Below are 21,558 nucleotides of genomic sequence, written 5' to 3'. Positions count from 1 at the left end.
ACAATCAGTATTTGTAGCCACATATGCTTACAATACTTACGCATCAATAAGAGATAGGAGTGTACATCTCTCTCTCTCTCTCTCTCTCTCTCTCTCGTTCTGTCTTGCTCCTGCAGCACTGCTTTAAGGGTCACTGTATCAAGCTGTCACCAGACATTCTGAGGCAGGATGGCCACTGGGGCCAGTGGACTGATTTTGGCTCCTGCTCGCGCACCTGCGGAGGAGGTGTCCGCTTCCGCACCCGCCAATGTGACAACCCCATGTGAGCCTTAATGGACTCTTCCATACTGTCACCTGCTTTTGCACTCAGCCTGCACAAAGAAGCACTCAGGATTTGTTGGCGCAGCTTACTCTACACTAAACCCTGTGTTTTGTAACTAAAATAGAGGAAAGTTTGGGAAGTTGGTGTCCCACTTAAACCTAAGGGCTAGAAAAAGGAACCATAGTTTGATTCCTCACTCTCACAACTACAAAAATATAAATTTGTTTGGTAGTAGTTACAGAATAATTCATAGTAGTTATGGAATAATAAATCTTAATAACAAAATAAACAGCCTAAAGAGACATGAGGTCATACTTTTGATAGAAGATAGAAGCGAGCAGTTACATTAAATATTATTGACTTTGAATATGTTTAGGTTTTAGCTTCAAACTACTAGTTTAGAAATGTAGAACCTGCTAGTTACTACACCTACATAATGAATAGTGTAGAGTAAACCGCCCCAATTAGTACCTAAGTGTAGCTAAGCTACACCAAGCTTTTAGGAATATTTTTAGTAAATGAGCATGTTTTAATGCCGCACTGTGGGCAGGTGTTGATAGCTTGCAATTGCTACATACAGTACAATTGAATGTGAATGTAACCAAAATTGACATCTTGTTAATTTTTAAATTTAGAGGTATTTAAGCTACCAAAGTTGATCTATTCATTGTGCGTTTTGACTAGGAATGGATTATATGGTAACATATATCACGATAATTTAAGTCATTTTCACAATATACGCTACATGTATCACAGTATTAAATCTTCTGTAGGTCACAAATCCTGTTATTGCCACATTTGAGAAAATACTATAAAAACTTTTTATTCAACATTTCCCATACTGCTCACATTGTTATGTAATGTATTGCGGTAATGCTAAATATTGTCATATTGTCATATCATTGTGACTGAAATAGGGGGAAATTTGGATTAGACTGTTGGTAAGAGGTATGACGCAGTAAGACTTGATCAAAAGGCTAACAATAATAATAATTAAAGTTAGAGAGAATGGAGTAGCTCCAACCTTACTAGTTTAGTTTTAATGTACCAACTGCTATCACCAACCCAACGTGTAGCTTGGGTGGCCAGGGTAGATGTAACCAACAATTTCTACATCTCTAAACTAGCAAAACAGCTTTCTATTGTAATATGTTGAGTTAATGCAAAGTTGAAAGTAAACAGACCCATTAATTAAAGATATTATTGAAAGCTAGGTGAAGCAGTTTGGAGCAGTTTAAGCTTACTACTCAATGTGTATTGTGACTTATTGTAATAGTTGTGATGAAGATACGAAGGATCAGAAGTTAACAGACTGAAACCTTAAAAACATTGCCGGGTCAGTGGTTGCTAGTGAGCAGCACCTATTTACATTACAGCCTCTTTGACAGCCGGGCACTTTGTACATGTTACCTCTTCCTGACCTGTTTTAAAATTTACCCTTCACTTGTTCAGCCCTGCCAACGGTGGGCGCACCTGCTATGGAAACAACTATGAGTTCCAGCTATGTAACACTGACGAGTGTGCCAAGGCCCAAGCAGACTTCAGAGAGGAGCAGTGCAAGATGTGGGACCCACATTTCGAGCACCAGGGGGCCAAGCACCACTGGCTGCCATATGAGCATCCTGAACGTGAGTCATTATACAAATGAACTCATATGTTTTCCTTACATTACACTGCATTCTGAAGTAATACGCTGCCTATTAAATTGCTAGCATATTGTCATATAAAAAGTTTTTTTAACCCATCCTTCATTTATTTAATTGCCATCAAGCCTTTAAGTAGAATAAGGGGAAAGTCAAAGAAAATAAAGTGCCAAAACTGGAATTTAAAAAACTGACTAAAAGATATAGAGAAAATGGGAATCCTAACAACGATGCAAGTTCTGGGAAGGCACCAATACTGTCACCATCAGATAAACAGTATAAAAAGCTCTACTATTAATTCAGATCTGAAAGAAAGTAAGCCGAAAGAAAACAAAACAAACAAATAAGCTGCTGGTGTTTTCAGAGCAATGGACTGACCACTCCAGAGACCAGATCTCAACATCAGTGAATGTCTTTTGATTACTTGGATCATGAGAAGCAGAAAATGCAAATTCTAAGACTGAACTTTGTAGGTGTGGAGAAATATCCCTGCAGATTTCTCTGAAAGACTGAAAGTTGTTGGTGCTTCTGTGTAATTTTATTTTGTGTTTTCTGTCTTTTGGGTTTTTTTGTTGTTGTTTTCTTTTGGAAGTTAAATAAATGAAACTGTGGTCTCTGACAGTACTGTATTTTGACTATGGTACTGTGTGATCTGTTGCATTTTAAATGGAAGATCAGTGGAGTATAAGGCTGTGCCTGATACTGCTACATAAGATAAACTCCATGGAATGTCTTTCTGTAGATCTGAAGTGAAGTCTGCTTGCTGTTTGTCTGCTGTTGACATATTTACAGCACCTTCTTATATTTTTATTGTACTGTATGGGCTGAGAAACAAATCATGAGTTTTATTTTTGAAATAGTTTTGCAGCTGGAAGCATTTCAGGTTTCAGTCTTTTTCCAGCACTGGAATGCCTTTCTGGAGAATATGTTCTCAGCAGTCTAGAAGTCAGAGCGCAGTTTAAGGTATCTGGTTTTCGGGGCACACACAACAGCTGTTATTTTCAACCTCAGTTGGCTCTTTTTGGTTTAAATTCTGGTCTGGTGCTACAGCTCCCTCCTGCATCCGCTTTGAGGCCTCCTGTGAGTTTTTTTACACTGAGCCGTAATAACTGCTTTGTTACATAATATGGGCAATGGCAAAGGCAATGGAAGCTGAATTCCAGAAGAGGAAAGAAGCAGGAGAACTCTGGCAGGAAAAAAAAACAATATTTTGCTGTTCTAGCACTACAAATGGCTGGAATAGAGACCATGTGTGCTTGGATTTTCTGTCCCTCTGGCAATGGCGTAATTACTTTAATAATTGTTTGATTTGGTGGAGTCAGTGTTAATCCAGTTTAGGAGAGGGTGATTGGTTTGGAGCTGATTTGCGGAGCTAGTGAGTAGAACCTTGGAAAAACGTTTGGCTCCAGCTTTGAGAACATAGGAAGCATTAGCTGAATGCTGGGCTGCAGTGTTTGGGAGCAGAGTCACATGGAAATTCAATTATGCAGCAATGACATCTCCAATTTTCCACCAGAAACATATTGCTCTTACATTAGATGGACTTCAATTAGCCCATGGATAGCTTACACCCTTTCACTCCTGCTGCTCACTGCTGTTCTCACTGCACAGATACTGCTGAAAATGGGGGCATAGGTCATTTTCTTCAATATAGTCATGATTTTTCTTTCAGATGGCCTATTTTGTGGTATATTTGAGTTTAATAGGGTTTCTAATTTCATCTCTATAGACTTCATATAGATGAGGCTAATTTGGTGTCTTGTTTGAAATCTGGACAAGATGTCATTATCTTTCTTTAGAGTCTGCTGACCATTGTATGTGGACAAAGAGTGACGTTGTCTCCCTACAATTTGTATTACATAGTTATATAAGCATAATTAGTTACAGTTTACATTAGATTTATGTCATATTCCAGGGGTGCTTAAAATTTGCAAATTGATTAATTACATCAGCTGTCTTGCTTACAAAAGTCTGGATAAACAGACTTAACATAAGAGAATGGCTACAATGGTTACCTTTAAATGCTTAACCATAAATGATTAGTCTAGGCCCCCAATAGCATAAAGTAAAACGTACCAAATGTATTTTGATAAACTACATTATTTTGAACACACTTTTTATAATAATTTTATAATATATGAGTATTCTTAAATTAATTGGTTATTGGCTATATTTTGCAAAAAGAATAAAAAAGATAAGAAAAAAACAAAAAAAACTTCATAAGGTAAATTAAATTATTAAAAAAAATAAATGTAGAACATAATTAAACATAAACATAATTAAAGTTATTATTAATGTGATTCCACACTCTTCTGGGAATGCACAGTCACTCTGGTTGAGCTTTCGTTTGTTTTATTTGTCAGCACCCCTCACTCTGGACATATGAGACACATTAGTTTTGAACTCTCTCCAAAAAAGGCGCACTGGTCGATCGGTATGTGTGTTATTAAAACAGGCCGCTTTTTTACATACGTCAATCAGGGTTGCTATAGAATTGTTTTCAAGAACATGGTTTGGTCTGCTGGGATACTTTGCTGAGTCTGCATTTGTACTACGTTCCACCAGTTAACCCCTACTCTGTTCTACATTGCCATTTCAATGACTTTTCCAAATAAAAGGATTGTTTTTCAGTATGTGTATGTAGAATGGTAAATAAAAGTCATCTGTAATTATTTTTCGATTGTGGCAGTACTGGCTCTTTTTTGCCTGTTCTGACATTTCAGTTGTCAGAAAAAATAAATGTTGTGACATTGTATAACATGAAAAGTTCAAGAATATCATTATATTATATTTTTGTCCACAGTTACTTGGCTAAACTACAAGATACTTCACCGTATTTTAAGGTCCTTTCTTCTCTGTGTTTTTGTGTGGGGGCTGATAGCTGAGGAGAGATGCCAGCTGCACTGCCAGTCTAAAGAGACGGGCGACGTGGTGTCCATGAAGAGGATGGTGCATGACGGCACACGCTGCTCCTATAAGGACCCTCACAGTGTGTGTGTGCGTGGAGAGTGTGAGGTAAGAAGGGGGTCTGTCGCTGGAGTGCTTCCTCTTTGAAATAATAGACCTGCTGCCCACAGCACCATTTAGTGGATTTATTAGTCAACTAGTCTATGTAACCCCTAGCTTATAACCCTTGAATTAACATTGTGCAAACTACATGCCTAAATCATCACATTTTTGGTGTAAGCTTTCATTACTTGTTCACCTCATGGCAAAATTTGGACACTAAACATGTCTTGGCTGATCGAGTACATTTGGGGTAAGGGGAAAATTGTGTGTATTCAATTTTTCACTGAACTATTCCTTTATCCAATCAAACAAATAATGTCAAGTGTAATCGGATAAAACTCAGCTGGTTATCCTGGGCTTTGCTCTCTGGTTCTCTCTCGGTTTCTCTTTCCTCTGTTGTATTCATGAGGATGAGCCTTTTCCATCCGGCTGTGCCAAGTTTCACATTTATTTGCACAAATGGGCAGCTAGCGCATATGCTCCAGCTCCGCTGCTGGACCACTCTGCTCTGTATCCTGTGGCTGCTTGCTTTCTGCTAAGGTGGCCTTTCTAAAAGAATGTTCCAGGTCAAATCAGGCTAGATAAAAATAAATAAAGTGCACTATAATATGTAATAGTGTGGACACCCCTGGCTAAATGACATATTTTCTTGATTTCTTAAGTGAAAAGAAGAAAATACAACCTCTGCAGCAAACTGTTTAAAAAAAAACAACATTTTTTTTTGCGAATCTAGATTTACTTTATATTTGATTATTTAAAATCAGAAAAGGTATAGTAGTAATAGTGATGTGCAAACGTTCAGACACCTTTCATGTTGTAACGTCTCAGAAAGGATTTAACTCATCAGGTTAAATATACTGGTTAGACAAGAAAAGACGGAAAATAAAATGTCAGTAGGAATTGTCAGCTGATGACAGTTCTAGATTATAAAAGAAATGCTGATTCATCAAACCTTGTGCTAACACTCCACTACCATGTGCTGCTCTAATCATCTGACTGAGCATCTGCAAATGGTGCTAACTGATGCCTACAAAACAGAGGAAGGCTATAAAACGATATCAAAATGCTTGCAGCTTGCAATTTCCTCTGACCAATATGTCAAGAAAAGGCATTAAGAGGAAGTCATGTGCTGGCCAGAAACGCAAAGCAAAACCCCCATATGTCAGCAAAGGATCTGCAGTAAGGTTTACCTGGCATAGAAGTGGTGGTGCATCATTATGCTGGGTTGCTTGCACAAACATGAGCTGCTTAGTCATCAGAAAGAAACCTTAAGCAACAACAAAGTCAATGTCTGAAGTCTGCAAAAATCATCTACATGTGACATGCATTTCGGAAACAAGTGCTATTGCGGTAAAAATGGAGATCTTTAACTACTATCACCAAAGGAATAAAGAGAAAGAAGTAAATAAGAAAGGAGCAGCATTTGATGAAAAGAACACCTTGCCAACAGTTAAGCATGGGGGTTGATCTATTGTGCATTGGGGTTGGATGGTAGAGAGGGGCACAGGAGACATTGCACAGGGAAGATGTATTAGCAAATTCTGGAAGCAATTATGATACATTTAAGAAATTCCATCAAAAACTACTTCAAGAAACGTAAGCCGAAGCTCTTGGAATGCCCCCTGACAGTTCCATAACTTAAACATATGTGAGAAGATTTTAAACCTGCAAGATGCCCCAAGAATATTGCAGAACTGAAAGGGCTCTGCAAGGAAGAGAGGGTGAAAATAAAAATAAAAAAACAGCAAAGGAACTCTTAGCTGGCTACAAAAAGTGTTTGCAAGCTGTAATGTCTGTCAGAGGAGCTGGTACTGAGTTAATAGGGTGTCCAAACTTTTGCACATCACAATTAATAAACACATTTTCAGTTAGTATGCTAGAAATGTGTTAGAGAAACACACAACCTCTGCAGCAAACTGTTTAAATGTTTAATAAACAATTGGTTGGTTTCCAAACTTTTACACATGCCACAATTACTGTTTTCTCTATTTTTACGGTAATCAAGTGTGAAGTAATCGTACAAACATTTGCAAACAAAAGTTACTTTGCTACAGTGCATGTGTTTATGTCTTTTTACTTAAAAAAATCAACCTAATTAATTTCATTTGGCTAGGAGTGCCCAAACTTTTGCTTACAGTTGTGTGTGTTTCCCCACAAGAATGGAAAGACGTCCTAAGGTAGCAGAGATACAAGGCAACTTTACCATATAAGCAAATTAGACAGTTGCCTACACAGACAGCAGACTCATCATACCTCAGTGGAAGCCTTTCACTGTTTTTAATTGATATTTTAATGAAGTGACAGTTGAACAGTCAGTGTCATTTTTCTAGTTAGTTGAGTGTTGCCTGTGTAATTTTGCTTTTGTAGTTAGGGTCAGCATGTTAGCCTGTTAACCTTTCTGATGACATTAGAGATTTATAATAATAATAATAATAATAATAAAGATCTGGATATGAATAAAAGTTGAATAACAGAAAATAAAAGCTAAAGCATTCAGGAATGTGTTGTGATGGTGAGTGCATGTGTAGGATACACTGTAGCCAAGCAACATCCATAGGTGGGGCAGCAAAACCTACCTAGAGGAGGGCTGGGTAGATTTTGTGTTTTTGCTTATTAACTCTTAGAAGCCTAGAGTTATTACTGTCTCTGTGTTATGCTATTTAACCATAATAATTATCATGTAGTAGTAGTAGTACTATAGTACTTATACCATTATTACATAGTAATTACGTAGTTCTTAATTTATCATGTTTACATTCACATTAAGTATTGTTAGTTCAAGTCTGCACTTTTTTGCTTATTCTATTTGTTTTGATGTCAAACACTGACAAATATGTGTCAAAAATGTAAAAGATCTTCCACATTTCACCAAATTGTACACTTCTCTATGTGCTTTAAGGAGTTCCAAGTGAAAATATATAATATCGCCATGCGTGTGTTATCACATGGGATTTCCAGGAGTTGAGTGATGATAATAATGGACACACACAAAGCACTAATGAGATTGACCCAAACCTGAACCTTCACAAAGTCTATGACTGCATACTGATCTGCAGTTAATTTCCTCCATCTTCTTGCCTCAGTCATTTTTTGGAACCCAGCCAAACTTCTCCACAGACAGCATGGAAATGCTTTATAAAACGAGTTCTAACAGAAACAAAAAAGAGAGCTCATGTCACCCTGTTTTGAAAGAACTGCATGTTTAGCATAGCCTTCTATAATACTAAGGCTCTAAATGGACCGCTTACATCACAGAATGTCTGTCTGTTCATGTTCAGCCCATTATCTTAGATCTGCAGATACTGGAATTCTGCAAACACCTTCCATACAAATGTGAAGAAAATGTGGAGAAGCCTCTTTCAGTTATTATGCTTCTAAACTGTGGAACTCAATTCCACTATTTATCAGGCAGTCAAGCTCAGTGCTCACTTTTAAGAAACATTTAAAAGTGTATCTCTTTAAGCATTTAATTTAAAAATGTCTTTTTTGTGTGTTCATCTTTTCAGTTTGATCTGTCTGCCTTATTGATGATTATATGAATTTAATTGAATAATCATAGTTTCTTCTGTTACTGTTAAGTGTTGTCACTTGTCTATAAATCACTTAGAGCTGCAACTAGTATGAAATGTGTTCTATAAATAAAGATTATTATTATTATTATTATTATTATTATTATTACATGTCGTTCACTATGAGTGAGCTCATTGCCACTGTTGTGTGTGTAGAAAGTGGGCTGTGATAACGTGATTGCCTCAGAGCTCGAGGACGATAAGTGTGGCGTATGTGGAGGGGATAACTCCACCTGCAAGATCGTCAAAGGAAACTTCACTCGAAGTGCCAAGAAACTAGGTGAACACTGCGCTTTGTTCCTTACTATGACTATATGAATGTGTGTTGATGTGATAAGCAATTGTTTACTTTTAGTGCCCACTTATTGAAGCTAGATAATGCACCATAGTTATTGTCCTATTTATTAGATGCAAAAGAAGTTAGTTAGCTAGGTCTACCCCATCACACGATGCTACCAAGTTGGGAAGGTGTCTTTATGAACTTGTGCTAATACTATTATTGGACAGCTCAACACACTTGGAGGAGATCACTGCCAATTATGTTAGCTAACAGATGCCTGTGTTGGCTTGCAGACTGATTATACCAAGAGATAGAGAGGCCAGTTATGTTTTCTTGGACACCCAGCCACAGACGGCTGGGGCATTGCTGCAGATCAAACTCACCATCTCCCACTGATTTAGACAGTTATGCCACTCAGGAGTTCTAAAAAGCTTGAGATCTAAACTAATTCAGTTTAAGTTGATAAAGCAATAAAATGTTATTTTGGGGGGGATTTTTGCTGCCCAGCAGTTTGTTTCCATCAGTCTCACTTTTGTGTTAAAATACTTCACATAATTATACCATTTCCTGCAAAAAAAACTGTTATTACATAGCTTTCGGTTTGTCAGTAAAAAATGAAGTTTCCATCTTTAATTTCATATATGCTGCATATGTACTTGTACCTTTGGCCTCCCTGACTTCCCTATAACCCCCTGATGACATTTTTCCTTCATTGGAACCATTACAAGAGAGATAACGTTTCTCTGCCATATCGAGCTGTTTGAGCACTTTCCATTTATCTCTTTCTGTAAGAGCTGAAATGTGGCTTTATTCCTTTTAAAAGTGCTCTCCTCTGCTACTCAGTCCAGCCACACCTCCCTGCTATGCAGTTTCTGTTACATGTTGTGTTACATGTAAGAGGCGCATGAGGGAAATCTGTCACATGATACAAAATTTATGCATAAATGTGTTCTTATTCTCTAAAAATTGTAGGTTTTCACATGTCAGGTTTCAATCAGCAACCTTTCCGCTAACATTTTGTCAACATTCATAAAATATTACAGACAGTTTCCATTTCAATAGCTTACGTCATCAAGCTTTTTAAAATGTATTTTACTTGTTTTGGATGGAACCATAGGTAATGACTTTGGAACTGGTTTCTTAAACAAATGCAGAATCCAAAGTCTGAAGCTAATAAAGATTTTCAATGGTGCAACCCCTTTATCACTATAGTTCCAATTTCCTTAGCTAGATCTGTATCTTGGAAAAACTACCTCTAAGTTTTGCAGTGCACTTCCATATTTGGTACATCAAAACACTCACTTTATTTTTCTTCCATAAGTAGTTTCTTAATCATTGTCTAAAATATTCCCACAGGTTTCCTGAAGATCCTGGAAATTCCCCGAGGAGCAAGGCATGTTTTTATTCGAGAGTTTAAAGGAACCCCACACATTCTGGGTAAGGACCTTAATCTGATTGAATGCCTGTATCAATGGTTACAAAAAATATCTACTGCTCATAACTCAAGCGCAAGTGTTTGGCCACCAAATGCTTGTTGTTGATGGAGCAGTCTGGGCTCCTCTTGGCACTGAGAACTTCAAAGGTTTCAGCTCACCGCCTCACTGCCCATGAAACATTTGAACCTCTGGGAAGTAACACTTCCCAGCATGCTGATTTATCTCCTTTACTCCAGCCTCTCCAGTAACAGCTTATCCAAGACTGATCTTTGCTTCTCCTTGTTTGATTTCTTGTAAACATGAGTTATATCTTGTGAGAGTTGTGGTCATCCTAAAGTTGACACTTTTCCCATTAGCGGTGAAGAACCAGGCCACAGACCACCTGTTCCTGAACGACGAGGGTGAGTTTCCTGAGTCAAGAACAGTCATCGAGAAAGGCGTACTGTGGGAGTATAGCAACGATGATGATATGGAGACAGTCCAGACCACAGGGCCACTGGGATACGGAGTCCTCATCATGGTAATGAGAATAAGCATGCCACAGTCCAGATGGAAAATTTTCATTTTCTTACCTTGACTTCATTACCAATGGAAAATCAGAACAGTTTGACTGTGGGTGGTACTTGTGCTCTGTATCAGTAACAGGACAGAATAGCAGGATGGGGACTGAGAGCTGGAAAAAGGATTCAGGAGTTCTAACTTATGAACAGTGAATAATCTGATCCTTGGTCTCACAAATCATCAAAGGTTGAGCTGAAGAACAGATATGATTTTCCAGTGCTTGTTCCATGGAAATATCTTTCCAGATTTTATTATTATCTGTATCACATCCTCAGGTGGCAAATGTGCATTTTGCTTACAGTCAGAGACAGCGACAAGGAGCATTTATAGCTTGAGCTATGTCATTTAGTAAGCAGGTTCATTTGAGATGAGCAGGTCTGTTTGAGCTTACTTGAACTTGAAGTGGTTTGAGGAAAATATTTTAATATAATATATTTTTGAACATAAAATATTTGAACATAATACAGCTCTAACTTGGTAACTGGAAGCTTCCATTACTTTTTAGATACATTAGCCATGTAGCTCTCGAGAAAAACATGTTTGGGCTGATCGACTACATTTGGGTTAAGAGATAAAATTGTGTTAATTCGTTTACATTTTGTTTACATGTTTTCATTTTTTCTAAAATTAGATATTTAATCTCTATATTTTCTTTAATGTAAAAATATGCTTGTGTCCAATGTTCATTTCAGTTCTGACCAGTTCTGACCAAAGAGTATATTCATTTATGAAATGTTATTTGCTGTTGTCTTTTCATCTCCAGGTCCAATCTCACAGCACATCCAAAGTCACTCTGTCCTACAAGTATATCTTGCCAGAAGACCCTGCATCGTCTATGGAGAACAGCTTACCGCAAGACGACACAGTCTACTTCGAGTGGGCTCTGAAGAAATGGTCCCACTGCTCCAAGCCATGTGGTGGAGGTACGCTTACGCTCAAATCATGGCCCTGTGCTGTGACCATTGGTGGTTGACCATAGCTTATGTGGTGGTATATTTTCCTGTGTTGCAGGGAAGCAGTACACGCGCTTTGGCTGCCGCAGAAAGTCAGATGGTAAGATGGTGCACCGCACACTCTGTGCCAACATTGCCAAACCCCGCGCCATCAGCCGAGCCTGCAACCAGAAGCAGTGCTCTGAGCCAGTGTAAGCAGTGCAGTGGTAGTTTGGAAACCTAGAGTTTACTGAAAAAGCAAGCCATTGCTTAAACCAAAGGGTGTCATCAGATTTGTTGTGGCATAGATGGTGTGTGTGTGTTCTGCAGTTGGGTGACAGGAGAATGGGAGGAGTGCAGTAAGTCATGCGGTAAGACGGGCACTCAAACTCGGCCTGTGCGCTGTGTGAGGCCTCAGCCGGACGGCACACAGAAAACCATCAACTCCAAATACTGCAACGATGACCGACCTGAGGGCCGCCGCAGCTGCAATCGGCAACTCTGTCCTGCCCAGTGGAGAACTGGACCCTGGTCCCAAGTGAGCTCCACCTATAGCATATTGTCTAGCCACATATCTTGAACATAGCTTTACAATTTACTGTGCACATTGCTCACACAGCCTGCATAAGCAGTGAGCAGTGTTATAGTGCAATTAAACCAAAAAGGTGTAAATAGAACTTTTTTTTGTTTTATATGCTGTAACGCTAACATATTGACATACTTAGAAAGTGTAAAACAGATATTTGCCAATGATTTGCCATGAAAAGTAGTAAGCCTACTAGCAAACCCAGCAAATGTTGGTTTTGTTATTTTATAGGGTGAGCTAGCTTGCAGTTCAGATTTTTGCCCAATAACATAGCACTAGACCTTCAGAGGGGTATATGTTTATATTTCACATATAAATGCAATGTGTATCAGTGTGACTCAGGTGGCTTGTCAATTCATGTCCTACAAAGAAAGCATGCTTTTGCTAACTTTAATTACTGTGTGTGGTTGCAGTGCTCTGTCACTTGTGGAAACGGAACTCAGGAGCGGCAGGTTATGTGCAGCACTCCCGATAATGCTATTGGTGTCTGTCTGGACACTAAACCAGAGAACATCAGGAAATGTCAGCTAATGCCATGTTCCGGTGAGTATCACTGGACATCTTCCATCTGCTCACCACCTTATAACTCATTTATAGTAATAATCTTATCACATTTTTTAGCATATGCTATCACCTTGACAAAATTTACATGGCTGCATGTTTTACATCCAAAAAGGCATGGAATAACAGATTTTTCCATGTAAAGGTGAAATCTATTAACATATCATCATTTTACATCTTCAACCATTCACTCGTGACATTTAGCTACAGTGCAATAGGTTAGTTGATGGTTGTCAGCCTCACTACAGCGATGTCTCTGTGCATATTCTAAACTTTTAACCAGTACCACATTTCAGTTTGTGGATATACAAAGATGTTTTTTTATGATTTGAATGCTAAAACGTCATTGTTTATGCAGTTTAATTTGGAAGATAGAGAAAAATTATCATGTTTAGCCACTTCTTGACTCACAATTGTCACAACTGCAGACTCACACCTGTTGGTATGGAATGTAAATCAAATGTAAATGCAATTCTTTACAGAACGATATAATTATACTTCAAGATCAGCACAAAAAATAACACTATTTCTGCTGGTTAATCTCTTTTTTCTGTTAATAATGTGTTTTCTTAATGCTGTTGTTACATTAATTGACATGGTAAAAATATAATTGAACAAAGTTCAAACATTTTGATTTGGTTTTCATCACAAACTACCAAATGAGTAAGAATGTACTTCACACATCAGTGAATTTATATCTTTATTTCGAATAAACCCATCAATAATAAGCAACGCTGGTTTTTCAGCAAGGCTGATTTAATTTTGATTTCATTTTGTTCCGAATATGTGCGTGCTCTGAATATGTTCATTCGACAATAAGTGCAGCCTCATGTTATTCATGCTAGAATGTTAGCCTGTTTTTGCTAGAACCATATGCTTCCACTTTTTTTGGTCACGCATGTTTTTGGTCGTTACTTCGCCTGAAGTCTACCTCCAATTTGGTAAGCAATACATCAAAATAGCACAGCAATGCGATCATAACTTCAGACATTTAAAGCTTAACCTCAAGATCTCACATTTCACAATGCTTATCCTCTCCTGCATATGATAATCCCTCCTTCTTAGATATCTAATCCTTCTTCCTCCAGGTGATAAGGGGAATTTCCTGATCCAGTGGCTCTCCAGGGCAGACCCCGAGTTCCCGGCCCCCAAGATATCCTCAAGTACTCGCCCTCTGTCCAGCTGCCAGCCAGCCACGTTCTGCTTTCCCACTCAGGCTGCTCTGGCCTGGCTGCTGGCTCTTTCTCTAGCTCTGTGGCTGTGCTACACTCTGCCCTAACTGCTGCCCTCGCTTGCTCTCTGAAGCCCAGCTGCTTCTCTCTCTCCTCTCTCTTCTGAGGGGGGTCTAGGGGGCTGTTTTTATCTGCCTCTCCTCCTCTTGCAGCCTGTGCTGGCTCAGTATCAGGGCAATGGGGTGGTAGAGCTCCTTGTTAAGGATCAGGACGAAAGGGGTAATGGGCAGTGATGAAGGTAGGGGCACGGTTTAAAAGAGCTGCATTGTGGGTTGGTCACTAAAGTGTGATGTACAGAGAAGGCTTATGCTAGAGGTATAGGATGAAATAAAAGTCATTTGTTTTGAAGGTGTTGGTCCTTTATGATCAAGAGGAAGGAGACATTTGTGTTGATTATTTGTATTGTAATATAAACATACAGTATATGAGTATAAACACTATATTACACAGAAAATAAGGTATGGCTCAGGAGGCCTGGCCGTTGTTGACTGTTACATCCTGTATTTTTGTACATATTTACTTGAATAATGATGAAAGCCTTTTGGGCAACATATATACAAGTGGAACTGAGGCAGTGCTTTAAGAAGTCCATTTTACACACCATCCAAGAAAACGTCTGCTTTTCTTCATTCTGTCTGGTCTCCATGTTGGACGTTTGTCTACAAGATGATCAAATACCTCATGCTTCTACATGGTTACTTTAACAAAAACATTTTTTAATTAATATCAAGAAACTTTGCCTTATCCTGGATTTCTGAGACACGGGAATGACACTGTTTCTTCAGGGTGTGTCCATGGTTGCTAGAAAAGGGGCAGCTAGAAGAAAAGGATTTTAACCAAGACCACAACGGATGTTTACAGCTAAAGGAATCACTGGCTGCATGTCATCAGCTCTTTCAGTTTGATTACGCCCTCTTATCATCTTGATAGTGGCCCTGTAATACATGCAAGATTCTTTAACTTATGGATGGCACATTAATCTTTTATATACTACACAGTCAGAGTTTATATATGTACATGTATATATCAGATGTTAAATATATTCAATAATGTTATAATGACTGTTATCACTTTAGTCTTACGCCATTAATAACAAGATTATATTGTACTTAATGTCTATATATTTTGTGACATAACTTTAAGAAGATACTATAGATTGAAATGAGGCTTATTCAGGGTAAAAGAGTTGATGATGTTTAAAAAAAAAAGCTCTTATTTGGTAATGTCTGGAGGTGATAATTCTTATTTCTTTATTTGACAGCTGCTATTCAGTATCCCAGGGCAAGAAAGGTCAAGAATGTCAAGGCTCAGGCCACAGAGGCCTCGTCACACAGCTTAGAAACACACCTGGCAATACAAGAGCATCACCTATGTAGCTTTACGACTGTTTTACTACACACTATCAGTATGTCAGTAGCACCTCGCAGTTAGCGCGGTGTTAGCCACATGGCTAACGACAGTTCTTTATAGACCTCCTGTGACTGTTGTGGTCCAAATTGGTCAATTCAGGGATAAACGTTTTTCAATGGTGTTTATCCCCATGTACTCTTGACTACACTCCTTTCTAAAGTCAGCATTGCCGACTGTAGTCTATATAGCGTTAAATGTCGATGGCTTTACTTTAATTTATGTGTGAAACTTCTCAGACTAATAGCACTGATCTAGGATCAGTTTCTTCCCTTCACAGCCTAATGAATGTCATTATCTGGTGGAGGTGGGTAGTAACTAGTTACTTTTACTCCTTTCCATTCACAATGGCCCATATTTATTAAGCATCACAGAGTGAGTACACTGATCTAAGATCAGGTCTCATCAGTATAGGTACCCATATTCAGTGTTCTGTAAAAATCTGACCCTAGATCAACTTTCATGTTCTGAGAGGTTTGACAAATATGGGTCATTGGTTCAGCTTCTCGCCGACTTTGCTGTTGGTCTCACCTCTTGTTTTTGAGCTTTAGCTTTCTATTTTAGACAAAACAAAGAGAAACAGAACCAGACAAACTTCAGTTCCTATGCTGATAGATGCTGGATGTCCCCAGCAGTTCTACAGAAAACTCAGAACTAAATTTTTTTGACCTTGTACTTTTGTATTCTGCTCTTACTCTCGTTGCCATCTTTACTACTTCAGTCATTATTTCACTGCAGTAACAATCTGTGTGCAGCTGTCACTACATATGATCAGAAATGGAATAATAGTTCTTCAAGGGTTCTTAAAGAAAATGGTTCTATAAACCATGAACACTCAAAGGACCCTTTGCGTGATTAAAAAGTTCTTTGCATTTTGAAAGAGTTGTTCGTCTTAATGGAGTATGTGCTGTAGGTGGTTCTGTACAGCACCAAAAAGTGTTCTTCAGTTGTGTCAAGCTTGACATTGTAACAATAGAAGATCTATATTTGGTGCTATACAGAAACCTTTTCAAAAATGTACTCTATGGAACTGTTTACAGCACATTCTCCATCAATTTGAAGAACCCGTTCATAATGCAAAGAATCTTTGAGCGTTTTTGGTTCTGTGTAGAACCAATTTCTTTACTGAAGAACCCTTAAAGAGCCATCTTTTGTAAGAGTGCACAAATACTACTTTTAAGAAATTAAACATATTTTATTACCTGTGATGTCATTCATCAATATTTAAATTGCATAAAAAACATTCTCATTAATTTCTGCTGCATTTTTGCTATTCAATGAAATGTTTATCTAAATTAACAAGTTATAAAGTTATACTTGGATCAGTGACATCACTCAGCCCCCTATTAATATCTAAATCTAGCCAGAACAGTCTGATTAGTTTGTACTATGTTTTGCTGGTTTGTGCGCTTAAAATAAACATGTGTGCCATTTTAATTTGGAAGTTACTGAGCAATACCATTTTACTGAGTGATGTCACTCAGCCCCCATCAGCAGCCAAATCGCAACAAAACGGTGTTGTTGTTTTTTGTGATTTCGACATTGATGGGTGACGTTACAGGTAATAAAATGTATTGTTTCATTTCTCAAAAATAGTGACAGCACAATGATTTCTATGGCACAAACCAGCACAAACAAACAGCAGTACTTTTATTTATGATCACATGGGATCCCAGCTTCATGGAGGTCAACATGTCTTCTGCAGTATGGGCTTTGGCCCGTCTGTTATCTGGTCAGGGGGAGCTGATGCCAAGTCAGTTCTATTTGCCTGAGAACCTTGTAACATACTGTCCCAGATCTGTAGCACCTCTCATTTCTGTAGCTCCAACTACATGGTACAATTGTTCAGATGCAGCTTAGGATGTGCCATTGTGTTTTTTTTATTTGTTTTTTTTTTTTTTCCCTTTTTCTTTTTTTTTTTGCAGTGGTGTTGTCTTGTTTACATTCCTCAGAATTGCTTGTTTTGTTATGCTTATGATGGATAGGACGGTCTCAAGAAGAACAATGTGTTTAACCAAAGTGTTTACCAAACTGTGAATGACATAACATTTAAAACAGTTTATATTGTCCTATGAAGAAAAAACAGTCAACGTGTCGTGTAGTACATGGTGTATATCTGGCGAGAAGTGAGTGTTATTTATATGGCTTCTTGTCAGCTGTGTCTACGAGGATTAAGGAATAAAAGGTTGAGTAAAGTTGGACTCTGATACTGATTTAAATGCTCCTCGGCAGTGGACAGTGAGTACTGGAAAAACGATAATGAGAAGATGTTGTGGTATTTCTTCTGCTGGGTCGCTTTCCTTTCATTTTTTTACCTTTCAGCTTTCTTATATTTCTTATTCTTCTTGCTTTTTTCCTGATGAAACTCAATTCTTTGTCCCTTTTTCACATATTAAGGTTGTTTTGATGCTGTTATGCTGTTACGTAATAGCAGAGCTTCAATCTATTGGACAGTTTCCTGGAAACAGATTAAGCCTAGACTTAACTGTAGGAATGCACAAAGACATTGGAATTATATCAGTGATTTGACTGATATCTTAAACTGATGTTTGATGATCTGGTCATTGTGCTCTGGAAAAGCCGAATGTTTAGGGAATACAGAGCTACAATGAATGTATACACCCATAAAAAATATCTGGATTTTATTCATAATATCACGTCTGCAACCCGGCAGAAATAAGTGTTACGTGTTCATAATGCTAGTCCAAACAGATGTAGTCCCAGTTTCTATATTTTAGATATGTTAACAGGGTTCAGCGTTTTCCCAGCTTTCCCAGCCTGTAGTGCTGTAGTACTTGAGTCCCTTCTGGGTCTCTTTTCCTACAATTTTCTTTCTATCATTATTGAATATCAGTACCTTTAAACATAATAAAACAGTCATTTGTCTATACGTTTAAATAAAATCTGTTCGCTGCCAGTTGAGGTTCTAATTGATCGTTTCTATGGCAGCTTAACTCAGTATTATTTTTCGGTTATTGTTCATTGGTTCCAAAATTCAGACAATCTCTGAGGACAGATCAGGAAGTTAATATTACAGTTTTCATGTAATAATAAAAATGGATGTATGTTGTTTGGTTTATAATTAAGATGACTTAGTGATTCTGAATAAATTTTAAAGAAGGGACAAAGAATCATCACAGTTGGTCTAAGACTATAATAATAATAATATATAATATAATAATATATAATAATAATGAATAATATAGGCTATATATAGTATTTAATGTTAAAAATGTTCAGTATTTCATCAGTATTTTGGATATAATATCCACGCATTGGTCCACAATTCTTATATTGGTGCATTCCCACGTAATTGATGACGCCAATGATGATTCATCATTGAAAGCGCTATTTTTCAATGATTCACAACTGAATAGGCCTTATAATGTAGGATTAGTTTAATCTGGATGTGGGAAACTGGCTCTCAGTGTATTTCTTTGTGTTCTAGGGACACGCTGTAAAGGAGATAAGTCAGTCATCTGTCGAATGGAGGTGCTGAGCATGTACTGCTCCAACTCTGGCTACAGGCAGATGTGCTGCAAGTCCTGCAGTGAGGGCAACAACACCTCAAGCCTCAACCTGACCTCAAAGCCCTGGACCTACATTTCAGTGGCTCCAGGCACGATCATTCCTATGGTTAGGAATGTCACACAGCCCTACACCCTCCGCCAGGTTCCCATCACCCACAGCTACTACACCACCATCAAATCTTCACTCAGCAAGCAAGGATCACCTACAAGCACCCCCACGCCTTGGAGATACACCACCACTCTGAACCCCCTCACTCTGAGGAGAGGAACTACATTTCCCATCACCACCAGTGCCTTCCTGGAGGAAACCGATGGCCCAAGCACAGCATTCGACGAGGAAGACAGCTCTGAGTCATGGACAGTGATCACAAGCAACGAGGTCTCAGGGTCCACTACTTGGTTTGAGGATTTCTCGTCAACTGTTGTTCAATCCTCAACCACACCCAGATATGTAGGTGCTGAAAAATTAGTTACAACTCAAACAGTTACAATGCCTCCAGTTACAACACCAACGGTTACAACACCAGCTGTTACAACAGCAGTGCAATCTAGGTTTATTATAACGAGCCCACCAGCTATAGTAAGCCTTCACAGATCAGAGGACAGGAAGGAAAATAACTCCATTGATGTGTCCTACAAGGTTGTGGATGTTAATGAAGTCGCCCAGAACCACTTTATATCCAGAAAGCGGGTGCTCTTCCAAGAGAAAACACACAATAAAAGGATTCAGGAGCTCCTTGCTGAGAAAATGAGGCAAGACTTTCTTCTAAGAAGACTGAAAAGAAAACCTGGAGACTGATCAATTTTCGCTTTTCTTCCTGTCTCATGGAAAACACTTCAATCTCTCAGATGTATTCTAACATCTTTGGTAAAATCCACCTCCACAATGCTGAGACATGCCCGGAAGTCTTTGAACATTTATCTGCTTATTAGCCTTCGTTTCTATATCAAAGCTTTACGTTTCTTTTTTAGCCGTCCCAGCGCTCTCTGTCCTGAAATAAATGTACTCACAGAAATGCATTTACAGTGGAAAAAGGCTTTTCAGTTGATTAAGATAAGAGGATATCAGGGAAGCTTATGAAGTACAAATTTCACTTTCATCTCTGATGTGGCCATTTAAAGGGATCATTTTTAAAGCAGATTTATTGTTTCTCTCATATGGAAATTGTACTTGTACATCTTTCAGTGGGTGTCCAACTAAGTGGAGCAATACATCTAGATTAAAAATCTAAATATTTTCTTCTAAGGATCATTTCAAACAGTAGAATTATTAAGCAAGCTGACAAATATGAACGGTCTACTTTCCTTCAGCTCACGTTGTTAAATATTTTCCATTGTTGATTTACATCAGACATCTAACCTTGAGAGACGTTTTGTGGTTTTGTCTGTGGCAGATTTTTCCAACCACTGATTTGAAGTTGGAGGTGTTGGCAGCCTCTCTGCTTTAAAGAATCATTCCACTATTCTAAACATAAGCCTCATATCAGCACTAATATATATGGAAATGACAGTCAGAAACGTACTGTTGGTAGTGAATCTGGATTGGCAATAATTTTCATCATTTAAAAATATACATCTTTTTTGTATCTTGATGGTTGGTTCATGGTTGTATCTATTCATTAAGGGTCTCATGAGACCTTTTTTTCATGTTATGAATCACAGACTTGTCGTCTTTTTCATATATATTAAGGTTGTTTTGATGCTGGTGCTTCATTATAAACCACCCACTCTTTCTCCCTGTGGAACTGTTGACTAGGTCCCTGCAACTTGAGCTTGATTTGCCAAAACTCATCTCATATTTCAGATACAGATCTCTTCGATGAAAACTTTTTTCGCCAAGTTTTCGAGTCGTCTTTTAACGCCATATAAATCCCTCGCGTTCACATTCGTATTCATTGTATTGCATCTATTCTACGCTTTAGCATTTGTCATTCAGTACCTGCACAATAAGAACCTCCTCGTCAATGTTGTATATGTGAATCAGAATTTTATTTTTTATATTTATTGAAGTGCCTTTGGTCAAACAGTAGTGTTTTATGAGTCCGCTTCGAGCTTATATGGAAGCCAGTGCATGTGCAGCAGTGTGCCGCCTGTAGCACCATCAGCATCTGGTACTATGACATGATGTCCACACTGTCTAAAGCCATTCATTCTCTTGAAGACGAAATGTAAGAATGCTGTGGGTATATGCATTCTTTCATTTATTATTTTAATAAAACTGCAAGTGAAGTCAAGCATCACTGCCTTCCAGCTTTTTTTGAAGGATACTCTCAGAGCCAGACAGTCTTGCCAGATTGGGCCTTTTTCCACCACATTGGGCTGCTTCTGGTTAAACTTTATGGGAAAAATGTGCTTTGGTGGACACACACACACACACACACACACACATATATATATACATATATATACACTGTATCTCCAAAAGTATTTGCTCGTCTGGCTTCACACGCATATGAACTAGAGTGACAGTCTTAATCCATAGGGTTTAATACGATGTCGGCCCACCCTTTGCAGTTATAACAGCTTCAACTCTTCTGGAAAGGCTTTCCA

At 38.3% G+C, this 21,558-nt stretch overlaps 1 protein-coding gene across 2 annotated transcripts in view; it reads left to right on the top strand.

The window, feature by feature from the left end:
- The window catches only part of adamts2 (ADAM metallopeptidase with thrombospondin type 1 motif, 2), an 89,436-nt gene extending 68,191 nt beyond the window's left edge, over positions 1-21,245 (top strand). For both annotated transcript variants that reach the window (XM_017720282.2, XM_017720281.2), the window contains 12 exons: positions 117-262; positions 1,715-1,890; positions 4,787-4,920; positions 8,640-8,763; positions 10,120-10,200; positions 10,556-10,719; positions 11,524-11,683; positions 11,772-11,904; positions 12,023-12,230; positions 12,692-12,821; positions 13,928-14,002; positions 18,927-21,245. In XM_017720282.2, coding sequence (XP_017575771.2) covers positions 117-262; positions 1,715-1,890; positions 4,787-4,920; positions 8,640-8,763; positions 10,120-10,200; positions 10,556-10,719; positions 11,524-11,683; positions 11,772-11,904; positions 12,023-12,230; positions 12,692-12,821; positions 13,928-14,002; positions 18,927-19,807 — 2,412 coding nt within the window. In that variant the 3' untranslated portion in view covers positions 19,808-21,245. The remainder of the gene's footprint in view (positions 1-116; positions 263-1,714; positions 1,891-4,786; positions 4,921-8,639; positions 8,764-10,119; positions 10,201-10,555; positions 10,720-11,523; positions 11,684-11,771; positions 11,905-12,022; positions 12,231-12,691; positions 12,822-13,927; positions 14,003-18,926) is intronic.
- The last annotated feature ends 313 nt before the right edge of the window (positions 21,246-21,558 follow it).

Source organism: Pygocentrus nattereri, chromosome 16 (assembly GCF_015220715.1).
Source record: "Pygocentrus nattereri isolate fPygNat1 chromosome 16, fPygNat1.pri, whole genome shotgun sequence".
Classification (NCBI taxonomy): domain Eukaryota; kingdom Metazoa; phylum Chordata; class Actinopteri; order Characiformes; family Serrasalmidae; genus Pygocentrus; species Pygocentrus nattereri.
Note: the sequence above shows the minus strand (reverse complement) of the source record. Positions and strands in the feature narration are given on the sequence as shown.